Genomic DNA, 22,073 nt, shown 5'->3' with positions numbered 1-22,073 from the left:
ATCGGCATCCCATCCGAATTTGTACAAAAGCATTTCAGAAAAGATTGATTGTAGGAAGTCTTCATTATCTGTTTTTATACTAAATATATTGTCATAAGGGCATGGTGGCTCGGTGGGTAGCACTGTCACCTCACAGCAAGAAGACCCTGAGTTTCCAGGCATGTGTGGATTTGCATGTTCTCCCTGTGTGTGTGTGTGTTTGTGTGGGTTTCCTCCGGGTGCTCCGGTTTCCTTCCACAGTACGAAGACGTGCACTTAGGTTAATTGGAGATACACTGTATTGCCAAAAGTATTCGCTCGTCCGCCTTCACACGCATATAATCTTGAGTTTCATCCCATTCTTAAGCTATAGGGTTTAATTTGATGTCGGCCAATGCTTTGCAGCTATAACAGCTTCAACTCTTCTGGGAAGGCTTTCCACAAGGTTTAGGAGTGTGTTTATGGGAATTGTTGACTTTTCTTCCAGAAGCGCATTTGTGAGGTCAGACACTGATGTTGGACGAGAAAACCTGGCTCGCAGTCTCCGCTCTAATTCATCCCAAAGGTGTTTTATCGGGTTGAGGTCAGTCAAGTTCTTCCACACCAAACTCGCTTTGTGCACTTGTGCGCAGTCATGTTGGAGCAGGAAGGGGCCATCCCCAAACTGCTCTTACAAAGTTGGGAGCATGAAATTGTCCAAAATCTCTTGGTATGCTAAAGCATTAAGAGTTCCTTGGTTGTATACACCTGTGGCCATGGAAGTGATTGGAACACCTGAATTCAATGATTTGGATGGGTTAGTGAATACTTTTGGCAATATAGTGTACTAAAGATCCCCTAGATATGAGTGTGTGTGTGTGAGGGTGCCCTGTGATGAACTGGCAACCTGTCCAAGGTGTTTTCTTGCCCCTTCGCCCAGTGAATCGGACCCACCGTGACCCTGAACAGATATAGTGGTGGTAAAACAGACAATGAATGAATGAACACTGTAATAAACATTAAAATCTTGTCCATCACCTGAATAGAAATGAATGTGGGTGTGTATTATAGTCTGGAAGAAACAGTTAAGCTTCATTATAAGTGTTAAAAAATCTTTCAAATTCAGGAGAAAAAGCAGTTAGACATAAAATTAACACAAAGTGCTTGAAACTAACATATTTGAGGCACATAAAATCATAGCAATAATAATAATAATAATAATACACAGTTCCAGTTTTAGTAAAAAAGAAAAACAAATAACAGAATTAAATCAAAATCCTTAAAGCAAGAAAGCAAGTAAGTCCTTGGAGTGTGAATTCACCTTCTGCCGTCTGAACTCACAAGCCACAGTGTGCCCACTTATACTGTCCGTGTCCATTTAAATGCAGGCCTGTGGCATTCCTGCTATCAGAGTGTTGCACATCTAAGCATCTGTGAGAGCATCCAGACGAGCATTAGCAGCCAGCTGGGTGCCAGCTGTAGCCGGGGGCTGGCAGGCGAGCTAGAGTCCGAGGTGCAGGAACACACCTCGTAGCCGTTGTCAGCGTGGTCCGCGTGGTGCTGCCCGGGCATGAGCATGCTCGTTTCGTTATTCCGTGTCTCTGGAGAGTCTGACTGCATGTCCTTGCAGACTAGCCAGTCTTTGCCTATGGAGCGTGGGTACCCGGACTCCACCTCCATATCGCTGCCCGCTACTCGCCAGTACTCCTTGCCCTTGAAGAAGTATGAGGCACCTGCACGGGCATACAAATAAGTACACTCAGTTCACAAGGAGGTAGAATTACACAATATGGGCAAAAGTATGTCAAAATCCCTCCTAATCTCCAGCAGCGCTGCTGTGTCTGATCCACTCATACCAGCACAACATACACTAACACACCACCACCATGTCAGTGTCACTGCAGTGCTGAGAACCACCACCTAAGTAATACCTGCTCTGTAGTGGACCTGTGGGGGTCCTCACCATTGAAGAACAGGGTGAAAGCAGGCTGACAAAGCATGCAGAGAAACAGACGGACTACAGTCAGTAATTGTAGCACTACAAAGTGCTTCTATATGGTAAGTGGAGCTGATAAAATGGACAGTGAGTGTAGAAACAAGATGGTGGTTTTAATGTTACGGCTGATAAGTGTATGTGTGCGGGTGTGGTGGATTTAGTTGAAGTAAGTAAAATGCAAAGTGCAGAATAAGTTGTATGGTGTGTATAGTGTGGATTGTCTATGGAGATCACTGTATTGATGATGAGGAGTGTGAGTGAAACCTTGTTTAGGAACTTAAGTGGTCTGCACACGGCCCTGGCCTCAACCCCACCTCTACTAGAACTGCCCTAGTTAACTGTAGGTGCCGTCAGTGTGAAGTGGAAATATCTAAGAGTTTCAAAACTGCCTCTGGAAGCAACATCAGCACAAGAGCTGTTCTTCGGGAGCTGAGAAGCTGCACACAAGCCTAAGGTCACAATGTGTAATGCCATGTAGAGGTATAAAGCACACTGACTTTGCCCCCTGGAGCAGTAAAAATGGAATGATAATGAAATAGTAATCAAGTGGTTTACTTCTACCATTCAAAAACACACAGGTGGATTGTTTACCCTTAAGATGTGAATAAGTGAGTGAATATGTGAGTATGTACTACCCTGCAATGAATGTGTGCCCTATCCAGAGTGTACTTCTGCTTCCATAATTGGAAATATGGTCTCGTCAAGGTCAATGAGTTCTGGCAGCTTCATTTGGATGACCTGCCATTGTTTGTTTGCTGAAACAAGTGCGTGCCAAATTAAACTGACACTAGTAAAGCAATTGAGATTATTATTTAAGAATAGTGCACTATATTTCATCAGATCGTGATGTGTCAGGAGCGGCACTAATAGCTTTAATATCCGAAGTTCAATTAATAAACAAAATGACATACAAATGGATGAGCAGACAAGACATCACAAAATAAAGACAGTGAGAGGAAGACACATGTAGGGCAGTTGTGGCCTAGTGGTTAAGGTTCATTCGTTCATAGTAGTCCATCGATTATCAATGACGATGATGTACTGTATTCATTTGTTATTGGTTTTTGTCATGTGAATCCATAGGTGACAGCGAAGGCCAAAGTCCGATGCACATGGTCTATTACAGTGTGGACAACGAGGGCCGACCTTTGGAATTCCCGCAGCCTCATGTCGCTTTGCGCGATGTTTTTGATTGGAATCAAACCATTCGTTTAGAAAGTTACGTAAACCTGCTTGGCACAGGGATCTCCACTCATCTCTGTCGACTGCCTTGGCTTCCAAGACAAATGGTTTGACGGTGCATTTGAGCCGAATTGCTTTAATATGGGCCACATACCACTTCTTAGGACGGCCAACCGAACGCTTTCCTGCTTCCAGTTCACCATAAAATAGCCATGGTGGAAGCCGATTTTCGGGCATTCGAATGACATGCCCTACCCAGTGTAGTTGTCTCTGCAGCAGTAAGTGTTCGGCTGGAGTTATGCTGGCCTTATTTAGAATTTCCGCAAATGGTATTCTGTGCCACCATCGAATGCCAAGGATGCTCCGCAGGCGATAATGGTAATTTTCAAGTGTTTTAATATGTCTCTGATATGGGGTCCATGTCTCGCATCCATGGAACAGCGTCGAGACGCAGACGGCTTTGTAAACCGCTACCTTAGTGGACTAGTAATTACCAGGTCGCTGGTTCAAGCCCCACCACTGCCAGGTTGCCACTGTTGGGCCCTTGAGCAAGGCCCTTAACCATCAATTGCTTATACAGTATACTGTCACAGTACTGTAAGTGTTGTTTGTGTTGCCTGGGTCGCAGTAAAAATCACGGACAAAATGTGGGTCACTTGAAAAAAAAGTTAGAAAAACACTGATCAAGATAGTATTTGGCCATGGTGGTCCTATAAACAATTGCCCTTATTTAACGGGGTAAAGAAGGGCTGCCAGATACTCTGTAACTAAATACCTGCAAAGTGCAATTATTTGGCAGGTGCACCTAACAAACTGGCAAGTCGATGCATATCCACAGCCAAACTTTTCCTCCCATCTGCCAAACTTTGCTGGTCCCTGTGAGTGTGTTGATAATGGATATTTTTCTCCCCGGATAAAGCTTTTCTGGCACATCATGTAGCTCCGTCCCTGCTTTCCTCTTTCTCTCTATCTCTGCCGGTGAAAAAAAAAAGCCTCAGGTTCTGTTTCTCTGCCAGCGCTCCAGCTGTGAAGCCCCTGAGGCCTGAGATACGGTTCGCCTCTTGGGATTGAGTGGGACTGAGGACTGTCACTTTCTAGCTTGGCCTGGTGCTCAGACGCACTTCAGACAGCTGTGTGAAAAAACCGCTGGAGCTGGCAGCACCTCAAAGGACCACGCCTGCCGTGCTGAGACGCTTCCTCCGCACACATCCGGCAGTCAGGAAAGAGCCGGTATGGAGTGCCTACTGAGCTGATTCTGAATCATTGTGGGGAAGAATATTTTAATATTTGGGTGTTTGCGTGGTTTAGAGAAAAAAGAAAGATGAAAATGAAAAAATGACATGTTGGTGAAAGATGGGTGAGAGCGATGCAGTTAGGCTGTGGGAGATTATTGTTCTGTGTATACCCTGCCGTGCCTGTCTAGCCCACTCCATTACAGCCATGATTGGCGTCATGATTGAGTGGTCGATGTTAGAACATGCCTGTCATCTTGTAGCAGTCATTTGTTCATTTTTCTGATGCAAAACACTGCACTTGAAGTATAAAGACAAACTGTCTGTACAGAAACAATAAGAGTAAAAAAAGCTTTTATCCGGCTTCTTACTCTGTCGTACATTTCAATGTTTAGAAGAATGAAGAATGAAGTCTTTTTATGTCAAATATACATATTATACACGTGTACAGTACAGTTAAATTCTTTTTCTGCATATCCCAGCTTGTTTGTACCATTGTACAGCACCTCTGGAGCACACAAGATTAAGGGCCTTGCTCAAGGGCCCAACAGTGGCTGCATGGCATAGATTGGATTCAAACTCCCAACCTTTGGATCGATAGCCCAAAGCTCTACCAACTACGCTACCACTGTCCTTGTGTTTATAGGGCTGCCTGTACTTGGTTTGTTTTGGTCACATTTTAGTTTTTTTTTAATTAAAATTAAATACAAACAATATGATTTATACACGACCACATAATAATATTTTGTTTGTTGTCTTTGTGTTTCGTCTGTTGCCTCTTTGTTTCGTCTTTTGTCCTTGCATTTTTTCTGTTGTCTTTGTGTTTTGTCTGTTGTCTTGGTGTTCGTCTGTTGCTCTTTGTTTTGTCTATTGTCTTTGTGTTTTGTCTGCTGTCCTTGTGTTTTGTCTATTACCTCTGTGTTTTTTCTGTTGTTCTTGTGTTTCATCTGTTGCCTTTGTGTTTTGTCTGTGGCCTTTGAGTTTTGTCTGTTGTCCTTGTTTTTTGTCTGTTTGAATTTTGTTTTGTCTGTTGTCCTTGTTTTTTGTCATCTTTGTGTTACTGTTGTCTCTGCATTTTGTCTGTTGTCTTTGTGTTTTGTCTATTTTACTTTTGTTTTGTCTGTTGCCCTTGTATTTTGTCTGTCGTCTTTGTGTTTTGTCTATTTTACTTGTGTTTTGTCTGTTGTACATGTATTTTCTCTGTTGTCTTTGTGTTTCATCTATTGCCTGTTTTGTCTGTTGCCTCTAAGTTTTGTCTGATGCCTTTGTATTTTGTCTGTTGTCTTTGTGTTTTGTCTGTTGTCTTATTGTTTTTTTTCTGTAGTCTCTGTTTGTTTATTGTCTTTGTGTTTTGTCTGTTCTTGCTTTGTCTGCTGTCTGTGTTTTATTTGTCCTTGTATTTTCGTCGATTGCCTCTGTATTTTGTCTGTTGTCCTTGTGTTTCGTCTACTGCCTCTGTGTTTTGTCTGTTGCCATTGTGTTTTGTTTATTTTACTTGTGTTGTCAGTTGTCCTTGTATTTTGTCTGTTGTCTCTGTGTTTTGTCTTTTGTTTTTGTGTTTTGGCTGTTGCCTCTGTGTTTTGTCAGCTGACTTTGTGTTTTGTCTGTTCTTTTTGCATTACTGTTGTTTTTATATACAGTATATATTTTTATCACTGCACCAGAAAATGGCCTGACAGCATTTCGTTACACTGTACATCTCTGTATGAGTAAAGTGACAAAATTGAATTGAATTGAATATTTACCCAGGCAATTATGGCTCTTTGTGAAATGTAATAATGCAGAAGAGCTTAGTCAATTCTTTCCATTAGTTTTGCTACCTTCCACCAGTCAAACATTATAAACACCACACATTGTCGAACAATGGGGCTGGACCTCATCATGCTTATCGCTGGAATGAATTCTGTACAAATACATGCTTACGATTTAACTCCTAATTCTGCAAAATACGGATACACGTTTTCTAAAAGCTATGTCCACAGTCTGACTGTGGAAAAACAGTAAATTCAGAGTGATAATACTAGTGTACATCAGTGTATTTTTACTCTGAATACAGAATATAGCTCTAGGGTAGCAAACTCTAAATACTCTGACGTATACACTATATGGCCAAAATATATATAGACACCTGACCATGAATTCGAACATGAACACATTGAACATCCTGTTCCTATTATGAAGTCAAGCACTGATGTTGAACAAAGATGTTCAGTGGGGTTGAGGTAAGGGCTCTGTGCAGAAGAAATCCGGCCGCACCAAACTTGTCTGTTCACATAATAAAACTGTACTTGCTTAAGACTAGCAACAAGCCAAGAGACAGCAGATGGTCACAGCAGTTGGCTAATTCTGACATTTACTCTGCAGAGGTTTATTGTGTACTAATGTGTACAGTTCCAGTGTCGAACAAAACGAAATACGGAGCCAATTCCAAAACAGTTTTTCCAAATAGACAGTAATGACTGGCAAATCATTTTGACCCAAATTCATCTGTCTCTTGCCTTTGTCTTTTGTCTATTGCCTCTGTGTTTTGTCTGCTGCCTTGTGTCTTTTGCCATCTGAAAACAATACAAAAACAAGATGTTTATTGATTTCATCAATCAGCTTTGGTATATTCACGCTTCCAAAGCAGCGGGATATTCCGCTAGCACACCAGCATCGAGATTCTTCACTCCTCGGTTCGAAACTCGGTGTTGCCATCGATCAGCCCTGCACCATCTGGCGGGCATAATTGGCAGTGCCTGCAGCAGATACTAATTGGCCACAGTATCTGCAGGGTGGGGGCCGGACTATGTGTGGGTGGGTGGGTCTTCATATGCTGTGTAAGGACCCTGATTGGCGGAAGAGACGCCTGTGCAGAGTGCAGGGGCGAGAAGAGGAGGGCTGTACATGCGTCGGAAGAAGCGTGTACAGTGACGTGCTCTCCTCGGATGCAATCTGGTATCTCTCAGCAGCGGAAGACAAAATTGAGTGCGCTAAATGGGTGGCCAGCGCCACCCAGTGGCCAGTGATAGCTCAGTGGTTAAGGTACTGGACTAGTAAACAGAAGGTTGCCGGTTCAAGCCCCGCCACCACCGAGTTGCCACTGTTGGGTCCCTGAGCAAGACCCTTAACCCTCAGTCGCTCATTGTGTTCCACTCATTGTGTAAGTCGCTTTGGATGAAAGCGTCTGCTAAATGCTGAAAATGTAAATGTAAATGACGAGGAAAATGGGGAGAAAATGCATTAAAAAAAAGAGCAGTTTGAATGTTTGATCCCAGTTCCTAGTTTTACATCGACCTTGTCCCATCTATGTTGGAATATGCTGCAGGCATCAAATAAAAAATATTGCAATATTAACAAAAGGTAAAACCGTCCCAACTTTTTGTGGAATTGGTATAATCAACCATCATATAAATCAGGCTTCAGAAAGTTGTGTGCATACTGCAGGCTATAGTCAGTTTTGTCTTAATGTTCAGTCACATTCTAATACAAATTCAGCTGATTGAAAATAAAAAAGTTTTAATAAACCATCTGGTAAAGATTTGCAAATGAGCTGCTGCTTTCAAGAAAACGTTTTTAATCACATTAATCAAACAAATTACATTTCTAATTAAATTCATATTGTGTGGCTTCATTTTCTCTTTAAATCTGTAATAAAAGAAACAAAGAATTCTATTAAATTTCTTCATTCTGCTGCAAGTCAGTAAAACATCTCGAAGCCATTTAAAGCAGCCGATCTGTGTTTCTCATGTTTTGGAAGATGGGAGGACATCAGAGTACCCAGAAATCCATGCAAACAGTGGCAGAACATGCCAAACCTTACACCGACAGTAACCAATCATGAGGGTCAAACCCAAGGTCCCCAGGACCCTGGTGCTGTGTGGGTACCTCTTTATCAGCTGTGCCACAGTTGCTTTTTGATTATGTGTATTCATTATTTATTCATTTATATTTACCGCTTTATTTGCTAAGCAAGCTGTGCTTTGGCACTACCCAGAAACACTGGGCGCAGGGTGCCAGTCTATCACAGGGCACCACACATTTGCACTCAGTGGCAGGTGAGAAGAAGCCAAAGAACACAGAGGAAACTTTTGGTTGAACTTATCTAATTATTCATTTTCACCAACTGCTTTAACTGCTAAGCTGGTAAACCTGGTCAGTGTAGCGTAGTGGGAAAAACACTGGACGCATTGAAAATACATTCTGGGCATTCATACAGGGCACCACACTCTCATTCATTCATTTACTCACACATTGCCAGCCCTTGCTGTTAAAAAGCATTTCCATTACATAGTACTTCCACCACCATATTTCACAGTGGAAATAACAGCACAAAATATGATGCAAAAGTGCAAAAAGGACAGGAAAGTAAAACAGTTTGCACCTTAAAACATCAAACGTGTGGACTGTAGAATAAAGCCACAACTAGAGCACTCACCATCAGACCAGCGCATGGCGTCGTCCAGCTGAGCAGGAATGCCTTTCCATAACGCCATGTCCTTCGGGTAGCCCTGGTCCATGCGCCGTAGGTGGTCATCGTAGCGCCAGTAGCGAGTGTCCTTAAAGAAGTACGTCTTGTCGTTGTGTAGCCAGACGAAGACAGCGTCTACACCCTCCATGGGCAGGCCGAAATCACTGATCAGGCGAGGGTAGCCTTCTTCTCCGATGTTGTCCTTGAATATCCAGTACTTGTCTCCTAATATAAAAGATCGGACAACATATAAAAATGTGGCAACTTAATGCTGGAATCCAAACAGCGTTTGAAAGTAAAACTTATTGGGAGCTTTGTGGAATAATTAGGTTTACATGGCTCAGCAGGAAACTCGTTGGAATGGTGTAAAACACACTACTATTGAATTCTGGAGCAAAGCATTTTCTGGATAATAAATTAGGTGTTACTATCTGGCTGCCGGATACAGATTTGGCAGACGAACATGATAATGGTCATGAGAAATACACCTGTCTGAATGCATAGTGTTATCTGTAAAATGTGGTGGAGGAAGATTAATGGTCTAGTATTGTTTGGCATGGGTTGAATCCATTAAGTCCAGTCTTGGCACACCTTTAAAGAAGATGATCTTATGATCCCCTGGTCTCTCATATACAGCATCTATGCCGTCCAGGTTGGCTGGCAGACCCCTCCAGAAGCGATGAATCTGAGCCGGCCTTAGCGACACCAGGTGCTTATCTCTGGTCAGTCGCCAAAAATACTTCCCTAGAAAGAACATGCAAATTTAGTACATCCTTCGCGTCCATGTGTTTACTCAAGCTGTTACGCTCCGCTATTCGTGAAGCAACACGAGAAACAGTGGGTAACCACAAGGAAAACATGTGCACATGTTAAAAGATGCAGCAGAGCTCCATGTACCCAGCTGTCCAAACTGAAACAAAGTGAACAGTTTTTTTTTTCACTTATAGAGAACACATCGTGCTTAGTGGTGCAAATTGCATTTTGTTTTACACAGAGGACGAACAAGTATTCATATTTTGTTATTTAATACATTTGCAGTGCTTATATTCCCTCCAAATGTACACACATGATGTAATTTGCTTTGTGTAGAATGGGCAAAAAAATCAAGTTCTGGATAAAGTTGCAAATTAAAAAATCAAACGATCTTGTGCGTATTGCATCCAGCTTCAAAATTAAAATGTTGCCATTGGGTGTGAGAATTTTACAAAAGTAGAAGTTAGGGAGAGTCACTGCAAACAGTTTAAACATCCCTGTCAATACAATTGGTTCTATAATTCACATGGAGGGCAGTTGTAGCCTAGCAGTTAAGGTACTGGACTAGTAAGCTGAAGGTTACTGGTTTAAACCCCACCACTGCCAGGTTGCCACTATTGAGCCCCTGAGCAATGCCCTTAACCCTCAATTGCTTAGACCGTATAATGTAGCATTTTTGGTGCCTTCACAGATATGCAAGTTACTTAAACTGCTACTGTTGGGCCCCTGAGCAAGGCCCTTAACCCTCAATTGCTCAAATTGTATTCAGTTGTAATTAGGGATGTAACGATGCACCAAAGGCAGGTAAAAATGAATTCACATGTGTAATGATTCGAATCGGTTTACATGTGTAATGAATCGATATTCACTTTAAACAGCAGAGGGCGCTGGCGCTATTCACATCGCCTGGTTGACGTCACTACAGGGTTGCCAGGTTCGGAATTTTCCAGCCAAATTTATTTATGTGGGGATACTTTCTTTATTTGTATTTTTCATTTATTTATTTAATGTTGGATTTGTTTTAAAATTTCATTTCAGTTTTTTTATACACAAAAAGGGCAGCATTGTTTTGCATAGTTTGTACCTACCTCAGAAATGAAAGGGAATTCATTATTTAGATAAATAAAAGATCGTGTCGTGAACCCAGTATCGTGAATCGCATCACATCGTGGGTAGAGTGTATCGTTACATCCCTAGTTGTAATTGTAAGTCGCTGTGAATAAGTGTCTGCTAAATGCCACAAAAACATTTAGACATTTAGACAGTCACTTACACTTAGGGGTAATTTAAAATAGCAAACTCACCTTGTGTATGTTTTGGCTGAGGTAGAAAACTGGAATACTCAAGAGAAACCAAAGGCGAGGATCAAATCCAGGTCCTCAGAACCCATGTTTTCATGCAGCACCCCATCTATAAGCTGGTCATCCCGTTTAAGGGGATTATAAGATGTTGAAAAAAGGTCCCGTGTGACATCCACAGGAAGTGTCATTTACTCACTTTCTCCCCCTACATGTCTCCTTTAAGAGTGATGCCCATTGTAGTTGCTGGAATCTAATTGGACGTCTTTAATCCTACGCGAAGACTGAACGTCTTACTGACTGATCCACATCGGGAAAGCATTATTTCTGCTCTGCTGGAGATCAAGCTACCCTGAAGCTTCATCCTACGCAGTGGGGTTTGAAGTAAGACAGCACGCAGCTAGATGGTAATTTGTTAGAGTACTTTTGGAAAAGTATTCAGCTTAACAAAAGTGATTTATTAACAAAGTAAAACATTAAGTCACATGTGGACTGATTTATATTTGTTATACAGCTTTGACATGAATGGCTTTGTGCTTTCAAATGCTGGGGGAATTATATCCACAAATGCATTTACTTTACTGGAAACATTTTGAACTGGGTCTGTGGAAACTTCTGCTCATTTAGTAAAAAAAAAAAAAATAATTAGGAGAAGTGTCCACATTTATTCATTGATTTTCTTATCCACTTATCCAATTAGGGTCATGGGGGGGGGGGGGGGGGCTAACACCCTGGAGGGACGCCAGTCCATCGCAGAAGTGTCCACATACTTTTAGTTAAATATTGTTACATATTTTTTGTCATTTAACTTATGGCCTGACCTACAAAATGCTAGTAAGTATGTTTGGTTATAATTGGTATTCACTTTTTGCCCGTGTATAAAGATCTGATTCGACTGTACCCATTAAGGAGTGCATGGAACAGTAGTCTTTTGCCAAGGTCCAAACAAAGCCAGTCAATGCTACAAGGAAATTGTCTGGATTGCTCAATATAATAAAAAAACAAACAACAATTACAGGCTATACAAAGGCTGGTATAACATTGGTGACATTGACCACAGTCAAGCAAGCTTTAAACTGCCATGGGTTTAGTGGCTGATGCCCAAAAATGAAGCCCATGCACCAGAATCTTCATCTGAACCCTGCTGCTGATCACTTAGACAAAGAAAAAACAAAAAGCAGACAAAATAGGTCCACAGCTTGTAGAAGTAGTGCTGCAGATAAACATGTGACTTGGGGACCTGGGTTTGAAGCTTAACTCAGTGGTAGCCTAGTGCTTAAGGTACTTGACTAGTAATCAGAAGGCCACTCGTTCAAACCCCACCACCAGCAAGCTGCCACTGTTGGGCCCCTGGGCAAGGCTCAAGGCTCTCAACCCTCAATTGCTCAAATTGTATTCAATGATATATGCCGTAAATGTAAAAATGACATGTTCACATGTTTGTGTGTATTTTCTTTAGGTACCCTGGATTCCTTCCATCTCTACATTGCCCCTAAGTGTGAGTGACTGTTCCCATCTAATGGACTGGCACCCAGTTCAAGCTGATTTTCCACCTCGCGCCCTGTGTTCGGAAGTGATGCCGGCCCCACTGTGACCCTGACAAAGACAAAACGGTAAGTGGAAACCGTGTGTTAGATTGTCTTTAGCTCGGCCCAAACGCTCAGACCCCGTGTACCTAGTTAGCCTCTAGGTTGTAATCTTTCTTGATTTGAAGTGTCCAAATGGGCATCAGATCGACTGTGTGTACAGTGAGAACGCTACACTCGGTTGCAAGTTGGAATCGATCGTACTCCGTCGCTCCTTTCCAGACCTGTCTGTACCTTTGAAAAAGAAGGCCTCCCCTCGTATCTGGGCCACTGCATCAAAGTGACTGGTGCATCTGTCAGGGGCATCGCGTGCCGGCCTAAGAGACAGAAAGAAAAAAACGGTGAAAAAGCGAGAAAACAGATGAGCAGAGAAAGGGCGAAGAGAGCGCTCGCTATCGCATGACAGTGAGGAATATACAACCTTTCACACTATTGATTCTTTGTACCAGATAGAGAGGCCGGGTGCGTAACTCAGTGCAACCGCGCAGTCAAGTGTGCACTCATTTTCGGCCTGAAATATTTGCCCAGACACCATGAACGATGGGTATTTAAAACCAGATCTTATCACCTCCTTCCAGACGAGGGTCTTTGCATGCATTATCCCTCGGCTTATGACTCGTCGTGTTTGGGTTGCTAATGAAGCAAACATTACGAGTTTCCTTTAGCGAGCGAGGACTCGCCGTGCACCTTATTAACAAAGATCTTCCTTCACAGCTTATTAAGAAAGCTCTCAGGGAGGAAGACATTTGTTAGGCTAAATCCACCTTTATGCACCTCCATCTGTGAAGATGAAATAAGAGGGAGACAAAAAACAAAAGGTGTAGGGTGCTCTTCAGGGCAAAATGCCCACTTATATAGAGATGAGGCTAAACGTGTTATTTTTTCATTCCCGCGTTTGCTTGGAGAGAATTGAGTTTTATACTCACGGCACTGTGGATTTGTTGTCTGGCAGGTCCAACAGAACTGGTGGATCATCGGTGTTAGACAGTCCATCTGGACGAGCTGTGTATGAAACCGAGTCTCGTACACCTGAAACATCGCCCGAAAAAACAAGACAAGCTATTTAGGCTAGTTGGACAATAAGTAGGACAAATCACAGTCTGAGAAAAGCGATTACAGTTGTACAAATATGAACTATCTGAAGCCCTATTTTATTTATTAGGTGTATTAAATATAGTAATTGTAAGTTAGGTTCAAAGCTTAGGTTTACTTATTTTTACTTCAAAATTAAAAGTTTCAACTTTGACTCTATTGACATATACAGCAATCAGCCATAACATTAAAACCACCTCCTTATTTCTACACACACTGTCCATTTTATCAGCTCCACTTACCATATAGAAGCAATTACTGACTGTAATCCATCTGTTTCTCTGCATGCTTTGTTAGCCCCCTTTCATACTGTTCTTCAATGGTCAGGACCCCCACAGGACCACCACAGAGTAGGTATTATTTGGGTGGTGGATCATTCTCAGCACTGCAGTGACACTGACATGGTGGTGGTGTGTTAGTTTGTGTTGTGCTGGTATGAGTGGATCAGACACAGCAATGCTGATGGAGTTTTTAAACACCTCAGTGTCACTGCTGGACTGAGAATAGTCCAGCAACCTAAAATATATCCAGCCAGCAGCACCCCGTGGGCAGCGTCCTGTGACCACTGATGAAGGTCTAGAAGATGACCAACTCAAACAGCAGCAATAGACTTTACATCTGCAAGGTGGACCAACTAGATAAGAGTGTCTAATAGAATGGACAGTGAGTGGACACGCTACTGTGTCTGATCCACTCATACCAGCACAACACACACTAACACACCACCACCAATGATCCACCACCTAAATACTACCTGCTCTGTGGCAGTCCTGTGGGGGTCCTGACCATTGAAGGACAGGGTGAAAGCAGGCTAAAAAAGTATGTAAAGAAACAGATGGACTACAGTCAGTAATTGTAGAACTACAAAGTGCTTCTATATGGTAAGTGGAGCTGATAAAATGGACAGTAAGTGTAGAAACAAGGAGGTGGTTTTAATGTTATGGCTGATCAGTGTAAAATGTATTAGATTTTTTTTGCTGTACATAATATATTTGATAAATGCTTCTATTTTATACTTGCAGGAACTGGAGAAGAGCTCATGAGATTTAGCTCTGCAGAAATGAATAAATATAAAGCACAACATGATAAATTTGCTAATAATGAATGTCTGCCAATAGGGACTGGGTGGCATTATGTAAATGAAATTATGCAAACTGATCACCACTAGCGCTCATTAATTGTTAGGCACATCAGCCGTTTGGCAGCGTTCCTTAGGTCAGAGCGACATACAAATGAACCCTTATTCAAACATAAGCGTTGCCAGTCATTCTCAATTAACTGAACAAATATGACGTTCCAGGCGCTGCCATGTCAAAAAGTCAGTCGCAGGTGGAGGTTTAACCGCTCAAGGGTTCAGTCAGTCAAACTCTTGGATTTTATCTGGTTTGATCCCGGGATCACAGAGCTCCTGATCCAGCCATCCATCTTCTCTCTTATCCTCGGAGCCTCCCATTAATTCTTGTTCTCGCTTCCGTCTGTGCTTGCTATGGTTTTCTCTGCCTCCGTGGAGGCCTGGTACTTTGTGGGCATGCTGAAATGTGATAAGTTAGGTCTGAGCCCTGAGACAAGCAATTAAACCCAGAGTTATCCATCTGTCTTAGCGCCGCCATGTAATTACATCAATAATCTCCTGATAGAAATGGATCAATTCTGCATCCTCAGCCTTTGCCTTACATTTTTGCTCTACGTGAGCCTGGAAAGTAGCCTGATGAAGGGGCAACCAGTGCCACTGCCACTCATATTGCCAGTTGATTATTTCAAGGACTGCAAAAATCTGACAGAACTGGCAGGAAAAGTCAGTATGGCTGGCACCAATATTGATTATGGCATCTGTTTGCCAGTCATTGTTTCACCTTGTTTCCTGTAATCAATCTTTGTTTTATCTCTGCAGCTATAAAGTGCTTTTATTTATATAAAAAGATTTACACAAGAGTAGAGACAAGGGTAGTAAGAGGTGCGGGAAGGAGAAAAGAATAGTAGATGACAAAATACCTATTCATAAGCAGGGGTGGACAGAAAAGCCAAGTACAATGTGGGGCAAATTTGGTTTTATTTTTACACCTGAGGGAATTGAAACTTGACAATATTGGTACCCATGTGGCACAGCATTTGTAGCCCATAACTGTAATAACCTACACTTAACATCTTCATGATGAAACTCTTCTATTTCTCTCAGGTTTAATGGTGGCTTCTCACACCTGCAAATTCCAATTCTTTGCACATGCTCATTGCAGGTTTCAGAATTCTCCTGTGTTTTCTACTTGTGTGCCTTTACACATTTAGGTCTTTATCCTGTTGGGACCCTTGACCTTGCCTAATGTCTTGAACGTCTATTGATTCTATTCTTCAAGGCCTTTAGTGTCAAAGCTAATAAAGCAACCCCAAAACATCATTGAGCTGCCAGCATGTCAGACATGTTTCATTATAGGACAAATAAAATATATATGTTTTTTGTTGTTGTCTGCTAACATGGAGCATTTATTAAATACTTGCAGAAACTGCAGAAGAGCTCATGAGATTTAACTGAATTAATATGAAGCACAAAATGATAAATTTGCTAATAATAAATGTCTGCCAACAGGGACCGGGTGGCCCTATCAACAGACTTTCAAGACATCAATAGACTTTCAAGACATTAAGAAAGGTCAAGGGTCCTAACAACATGTCTTGAAAGTTTATTGATTCTATTCTGCTGTGCAAAGATTTAAGGCCTTTAGTGCCAAAGCTAATAAAGCAACCCCAAAACATCATTGAGCTGCCGGCATGTTTCACTGTAGGCATTATGCTCTTTTCTAAAAATGTGTTTTTTTGTTGTCAGCTAACATGGATCTCTGATTTTTTTTTGCTAGAAGCATGTTTTTAAAAAAGTTAAGCTCTCCATGTCTGGATAGAAAAGAACACCATGTAGACTCAAGCAAGTACATCTTATTAGATTTCATGAAGACGTTTAATGACGGTAATTATACCACTTTACTAACCGTCTCTGACCAAAAAGTAAAAGCGGGATTTTAAAAAGGGGAATTCAGGACACAGTGAGACCAGAATTATGGGTAAGAAAGGATTACAGGAGCCAAATAAGTAGAAACGTAGGAGTACATGACTTCACTTGGACAGTTCAGCAGTTTTCAGAGAAATGATCGGGTCAAATAGAAAGGTAACAGGCTGTTTCAGTTCTTACCGTAAAGCTGCCAGACACGGACCTTGTCCTCGTACGGGAGGTCGTACTTGAGCGGGTCTCCCACCGGCCCCTGGTAGTACGGCCGCATGATGGACTCCATGGCTGACGTGTGGGCGAGTCCTATGGCGTGACCGAACTCATGCACTGCCACGGCGAACAGATCCATGCCATGAGAATCTACAAATGAAAAGAAAACTTTCCTGATGAATAGAGGAGATTCATTACAGCACTTCGAATTGACGAGGGAGTCGGTAATTGTCTCGCTTTCCTCATTTTCGGAGTTCTTTCTTCTTAAATTTAATCTCCACAGTCAGACCGTTATGAAAGGTTCAGTCAGACATAAAGGCTTCACATTAAACTGCCCTAAGAGATAGCGACACAATCAGAGGCGGGAAACTGTCAGTCAAACGAAGGCAGACGCTTAATACGCGTGTTAAAAAAATAAAGTTATTTATCACGGTTATTCAGCCTCCTCTGCATATTTCTAAAATGCAAAAGTCAGCTAGTCTGGCTTGTCAGAAGCAGGTAATAATAATAAAAAGGAGCGTTTTGCTGATTAAGACCTGAAGATTACGGGGTGTGTGCTGTATCTTCTCGACGCCCTGTGCACATACAGCAGTTTGCAGGTGGCACAAAAGGTATGTACGTCACCCAGATGACTTACGGGCACAATGCAGGCTCTAATCCCAGGCACACATTCTCTAGAAGGCAATGCCAGTAAATAAAAGTGTAGCGACTCTGGAGTTGGGTTATTATGACACTTGTATTCAAATGCTGCTGCAGGGATCTGTGAGAAACCTGCGAAGTGGAGTTTTTGAGGGATGAGATGCGAGATGCTGGCTGAAGGTAGAGCAAAGTGGGTTATTAAGAAGGTAAATCCGTAAACAGGGCCGGATTAAATGGCTAGTGACACTAAGCAGACCAGTTTTGAGGCTTACTTAACACCCGATGCGCCATCAAAAAGTGCATGCATCAGTCAGGAATGAGCTTTAATCTGACCAATACAATGCTCACATTTTTAAAAATAGGGGTATACACTATATGGCCAATATGTATTGATCTTTAGCTTGTTGGACATTCCATCCAGCTTGTTTGTTCCTATAATAACCTTCATTCTTCTAAAATAGCTGTGTAATTTGTGGGCAGCAAGGTGGCAAAGTGGGTAGCACTGTCACCTCACAGCAAGATGGTCCTGGGTTCGATCCCCAGGTGGGGTGGTCCGAGACCTTTCTGTGCAGAGTTTGCATCCTCCGGGTGCTCCGGTTTCCTCCCACAGTCCAAAAACATGCCACCAGGCTAATTGGAAACACTGAATTTTTTGTCCTATAGATACCTGGCCGCTAGATGCACAAACCAGTGCATTGTAGTGCCGGTCCCAAGCCTGGATAAAATAGGGAGGGTTGTGTCAGGAAGGGCATCCAGTGTAAAAACTGTGCCAAATCAATAACGTGGATCGTGATCCACAGACGAGCCGAGAAAATAGAGAGAGCTGTGTAATTTGTGCCTATTTGGTCAAGAGCCTTTGTGAGGACAGAAGTTAGATGACCTGGCTAAAAATCAGCATTCCAATTCATCCCTAATGTGTTTTGTTGGGATGGATTTCCAGTGGAACTCCTTTGCAAACTCAAAGCTAAAGCATATTTATTTTATATAATAAGTCCACTCAAACCAGCACAACACACACTAACACACCACCACCATGACATTGTCACCGCTGTGCTGAGAATGACCCACCACCCAAATAATACCTACCCTGTGGTGGTCCTGGGAGAGTCCTGACCATTGAAGAACAGCATGAAAGGGGGCTAACAACATATGTAGAGAAACAGATGGACTACAGTCAGTAATTGTAAAACTACAAAGTGCTTCTATATGGTAAGTAAAGCTGATAAAATGGACAGTGAGTGTAGAAACAAGGAGGTGGTTTTAATGTTGGGCTGATCTGTGTATATGACCATTGATCTTGCATGAACTGCCAGAAGTGGTGGCTGGCTTAATGTGTCTCAAGGGAAACAAGCCCTGACCGGTAACTGTCAAATAATGAGGGAATTAATGGGCAGAGAAAAAATGGGTCAAACTGAAGAGATTTTGAATGCGTAACAGGGGAAGCACTTCTTTGTGTTAGCAGGACAATCCATCTATGGATAATGCAAGACAAGGTCCATAAAAACATTACTGGCCGTAATCCAATACAAACCTTTGTGGAATATTTACCAATGATGTGATGAATGTCATTTTTGGCCGTGCGTCTACTTTTTGCCATGTAGTGTAAAAAACATAACCCACCTAAGCCGGAAAAATAGCAAATATCCCAGCAGCAAGGACTGACAGCTTTGTAATGTGAATGATAATGGATGAGGGTAATTTAGTACAACCTCAACACACACAACACACAAATTAGGGCCAGCGCCAAATTGCAAAAGTCATCAAAAATACACCTGCCTAATGAGGCTTTTCTTTGGGCTACAATCATCCTTCCGCATTAGCGAGCAACTGGCAAGGAAAAAAAAAAAAACTAACAGCATGCTGTCAAAACAATGCATTGCTCCCTCGACTGTTCTTCACTGGCCCCCCAAAAAGGTGCCAAACCCATGCCATGGGGTGTTTCAGCTGCCACTTAATCAGTAAAAAGGCCACCCACCACACCAGCTTAAATGGTACATTCAGCATTCAGGCAGTTTTGCTGGGTCATATCTTACTATAAATAATTAGACACATTAGCAGGCAGCCCTCGAAAGGGAAAGTTCCTACATCCAAGCCAAGAACAACAGGCCTCAGAGATTGTTCTCGCAGACGGTGGGAGACAAGAAATGGAGGAAAAAAGTTCTTCCAACACAGAGCTTCATCAATCTTAATAAGATTGATCGTTTAATATCTTCTGAACCACAGATGTTTGGCAATGTCTTTGGGTGTGGCAGATCTGTTGGTGTATTAGCTTATTCTTGTTCATAAAAACAGAATGCTTTATCCTGTCTGGGGTTGCTGCTGGTCCGGTTCCACCAGGAAACACTGAGCACAAAGTAGAAATTCCCTGGACAGGGGGTGAATCCATTTACATTTTTCGGCATTTAGTGGACACTTTTATCCAAAGCGACTTGCAGTACTGTGACAATATACAATCTGAGCAATTCAAGGTTAAAGGACCCAGCAGTGGCAACTTGGTGATTACCTTGACCACTAAGCTACAACAATCCATTGCAGGGCTTTGACTATCCACCCCTCCATCCCCAACCTGCTGCATCCCTCAGTGCTGTAGACCCCTACCCTGACCAATGAGGTGCAGAGAGGTCAGGACTTTTTAGAAAGACCATTCCAAGGTAGGCAAAACTCACTTTTCAGGATGGTTTGATTTTGATTGTTTTAGCCCCATACTATTATCACCATGCTTAACAGTAGGTGTAGTGTAGTTGGGTTTGAAAGCTTAATTTTTTCTATACTATGTACTACGTACTATATGGGAAATAAGGGACACACAACTATGAACATGTTAGAAATTCTATTACAAAACCATGGTCGTTACTAGATGCACCCTTTCCTTCCATTCATTGAGTCTATAACAGCCTTCGCTCGTCTGAAAGAGTGCACTCTTTTCAGTGCAACATACACTCACATTTAATTACTTACCAACACCTAGGGCAGTTAAAAGCAACCAATTAACCTTATGCATGTTTTTGGAAAGATCAGGATTACCTGATATTAGGAGTACCAGTGGCATCTACTCTAACAGCTGTGCTGCAGTGCCATCCCTGAAATAGCTTCATGTTGAGTTTGCAGCTGTAAGTAAATACTTTTTATTTGAAATAGGTGACATTTAACAACTCTAAGGCTTCAATAAATATTATTTTGGCATTGTAAGCACAATTTATGATCCGGGTGGGTTTAAGAATACAACTACGTTGGCAGATTTCAAATGTCACATCAAGTTCCACCTTTTTACTTACATCAGCACAAGCTCCAAAATAGTAACTAAAGCATAGCGACATTACATAAATCTGAATATTATAGAAGGATATACGACATTCTGCCAGATATTTGTGAACACCCTTATGTTATGCAAATCAGGTAGATCAGATGCTCGCGGATGTATAAAATAACTTTTGCTGATAGGGGTGATCCAAAGCCAGAGAATCAACCAACCAACCACAACGCCTAGTATGCACTAGAAAGAGTAACAATATATATACATATGGGCACACCTGAATCATATCAGTACTCAAGTGACCTGCTATTAATGATGTGTGAACAGACTGAATCATGGGAATTGGAGTCCGTTTAGTTACGGGCAGAGTTAGCAGACGTGGCACCTTCCCTAATACTGTGTTTAGGTCTCACTCACTCACTCACTCTCTTCACCGCTTATCCAATTTGGGTCACGAGGGGGTGCTGGAGCCTATCCCAGCTTTTCAATGGGCGCAAGACACACAGTAACACCCTGGACGGGGCGCCAGTCCATCGCAGGGCAGACACACACACATTGACCTATAGGGCAATTCAGTGTCTCCAATTAACCCGACTGTGGGAGGAAGCCGGAGCTCCCGGAGGAAACCCACGCAGACACGGGGAGAACATGCGAACTCCGCACAGAAAGGACCCGGACCGCCCCGGCTGGGGATCGAACCCAGGACCTTCTTGCTGTTAGGCGACAGTGCTACCCACCAAGCCTCTGTGCCACTCCCACTGCTAACAGGTGTATAACATTATACAAAATAAATCATATGCTTTTTGCTATTTGTACAGTTCCTCCACATATGGACTGCACTGACCTCTACCTAATCAAAATCTTGTGACAGGCATTCTAAGAATGGTGGCTGTTAGAACTGCAAAGAAGGATGCATCTCTATTTTAATGCCCATGCTTTTGGGGCAGAATGTCCAACAACAGTCTACATATTCTTAATAAGATTACGGCCATAAGGTCATTACCAGTGATGGCATAGTTACCTTTAAAAAGTAACTTAGTTACTTTATTGATTACTTGATTTTAAAAGTAACTTAGTTACTTTATTGATTACTTGATTTTAAAAGTAACTAAGTTAGATTACAAGTTACTTTATTAGTTACATTCAGCAGCTGCCGTAATGCAACTGGAGCTGCGTAGGCGATTGAAGCGGAATAAGAAACAAGAAAGACGCGGAAAACGGAGTCCTCTGTTCACAAGTGTAAGTAAGATAAATACAATTAAATTTTTAGAGACAAATAAATAACAAAAAGACGATAAATATCCAAAATTTTGGCGAGTGGGGTTTGTAATGAGTCTGTAACTATGGTGATATTACGTCATCACGTCCCCACGTGTAGTACGTAGCGGTGTTGTGTGCATACTGCACACTTCTGTACTGAAAGTATGTA

The 22,073-nt window shown here is 42.2% G+C and overlaps 1 protein-coding gene across 1 annotated transcript in view; it reads right to left on the bottom strand.

Annotated features, from left to right (window-relative positions):
• Nucleotides 1–1,089: 1,089 nt before the first annotated feature.
• Nucleotides 1,090–22,073, bottom strand: part of mmp17a (matrix metallopeptidase 17a) — a 107,727-nt gene continuing 86,743 nt past the window's right edge. The window contains exons 5-10 of the mRNA XM_063011866.1: nt 16,726–16,902; nt 13,382–13,484; nt 12,690–12,772; nt 9,410–9,562; nt 8,786–9,043; nt 1,090–1,691 (exon numbers count right to left, since the gene is read on the bottom strand). Of these exons, the coding sequence (XP_062867936.1) occupies nt 1,366–1,691; nt 8,786–9,043; nt 9,410–9,562; nt 12,690–12,772; nt 13,382–13,484; nt 16,726–16,902 (1,100 nt within the window). The 3' untranslated portion in view covers nt 1,090–1,365. The remainder of the gene's footprint in view (nt 1,692–8,785; nt 9,044–9,409; nt 9,563–12,689; nt 12,773–13,381; nt 13,485–16,725; nt 16,903–22,073) is intronic.

This window comes from Trichomycterus rosablanca, chromosome 16, assembly GCF_030014385.1.
Source record: "Trichomycterus rosablanca isolate fTriRos1 chromosome 16, fTriRos1.hap1, whole genome shotgun sequence".
In the NCBI taxonomy this organism is placed as follows: domain Eukaryota; kingdom Metazoa; phylum Chordata; class Actinopteri; order Siluriformes; family Trichomycteridae; genus Trichomycterus; species Trichomycterus rosablanca.
Note: the sequence above shows the minus strand (reverse complement) of the source record. Positions and strands in the feature narration are given on the sequence as shown.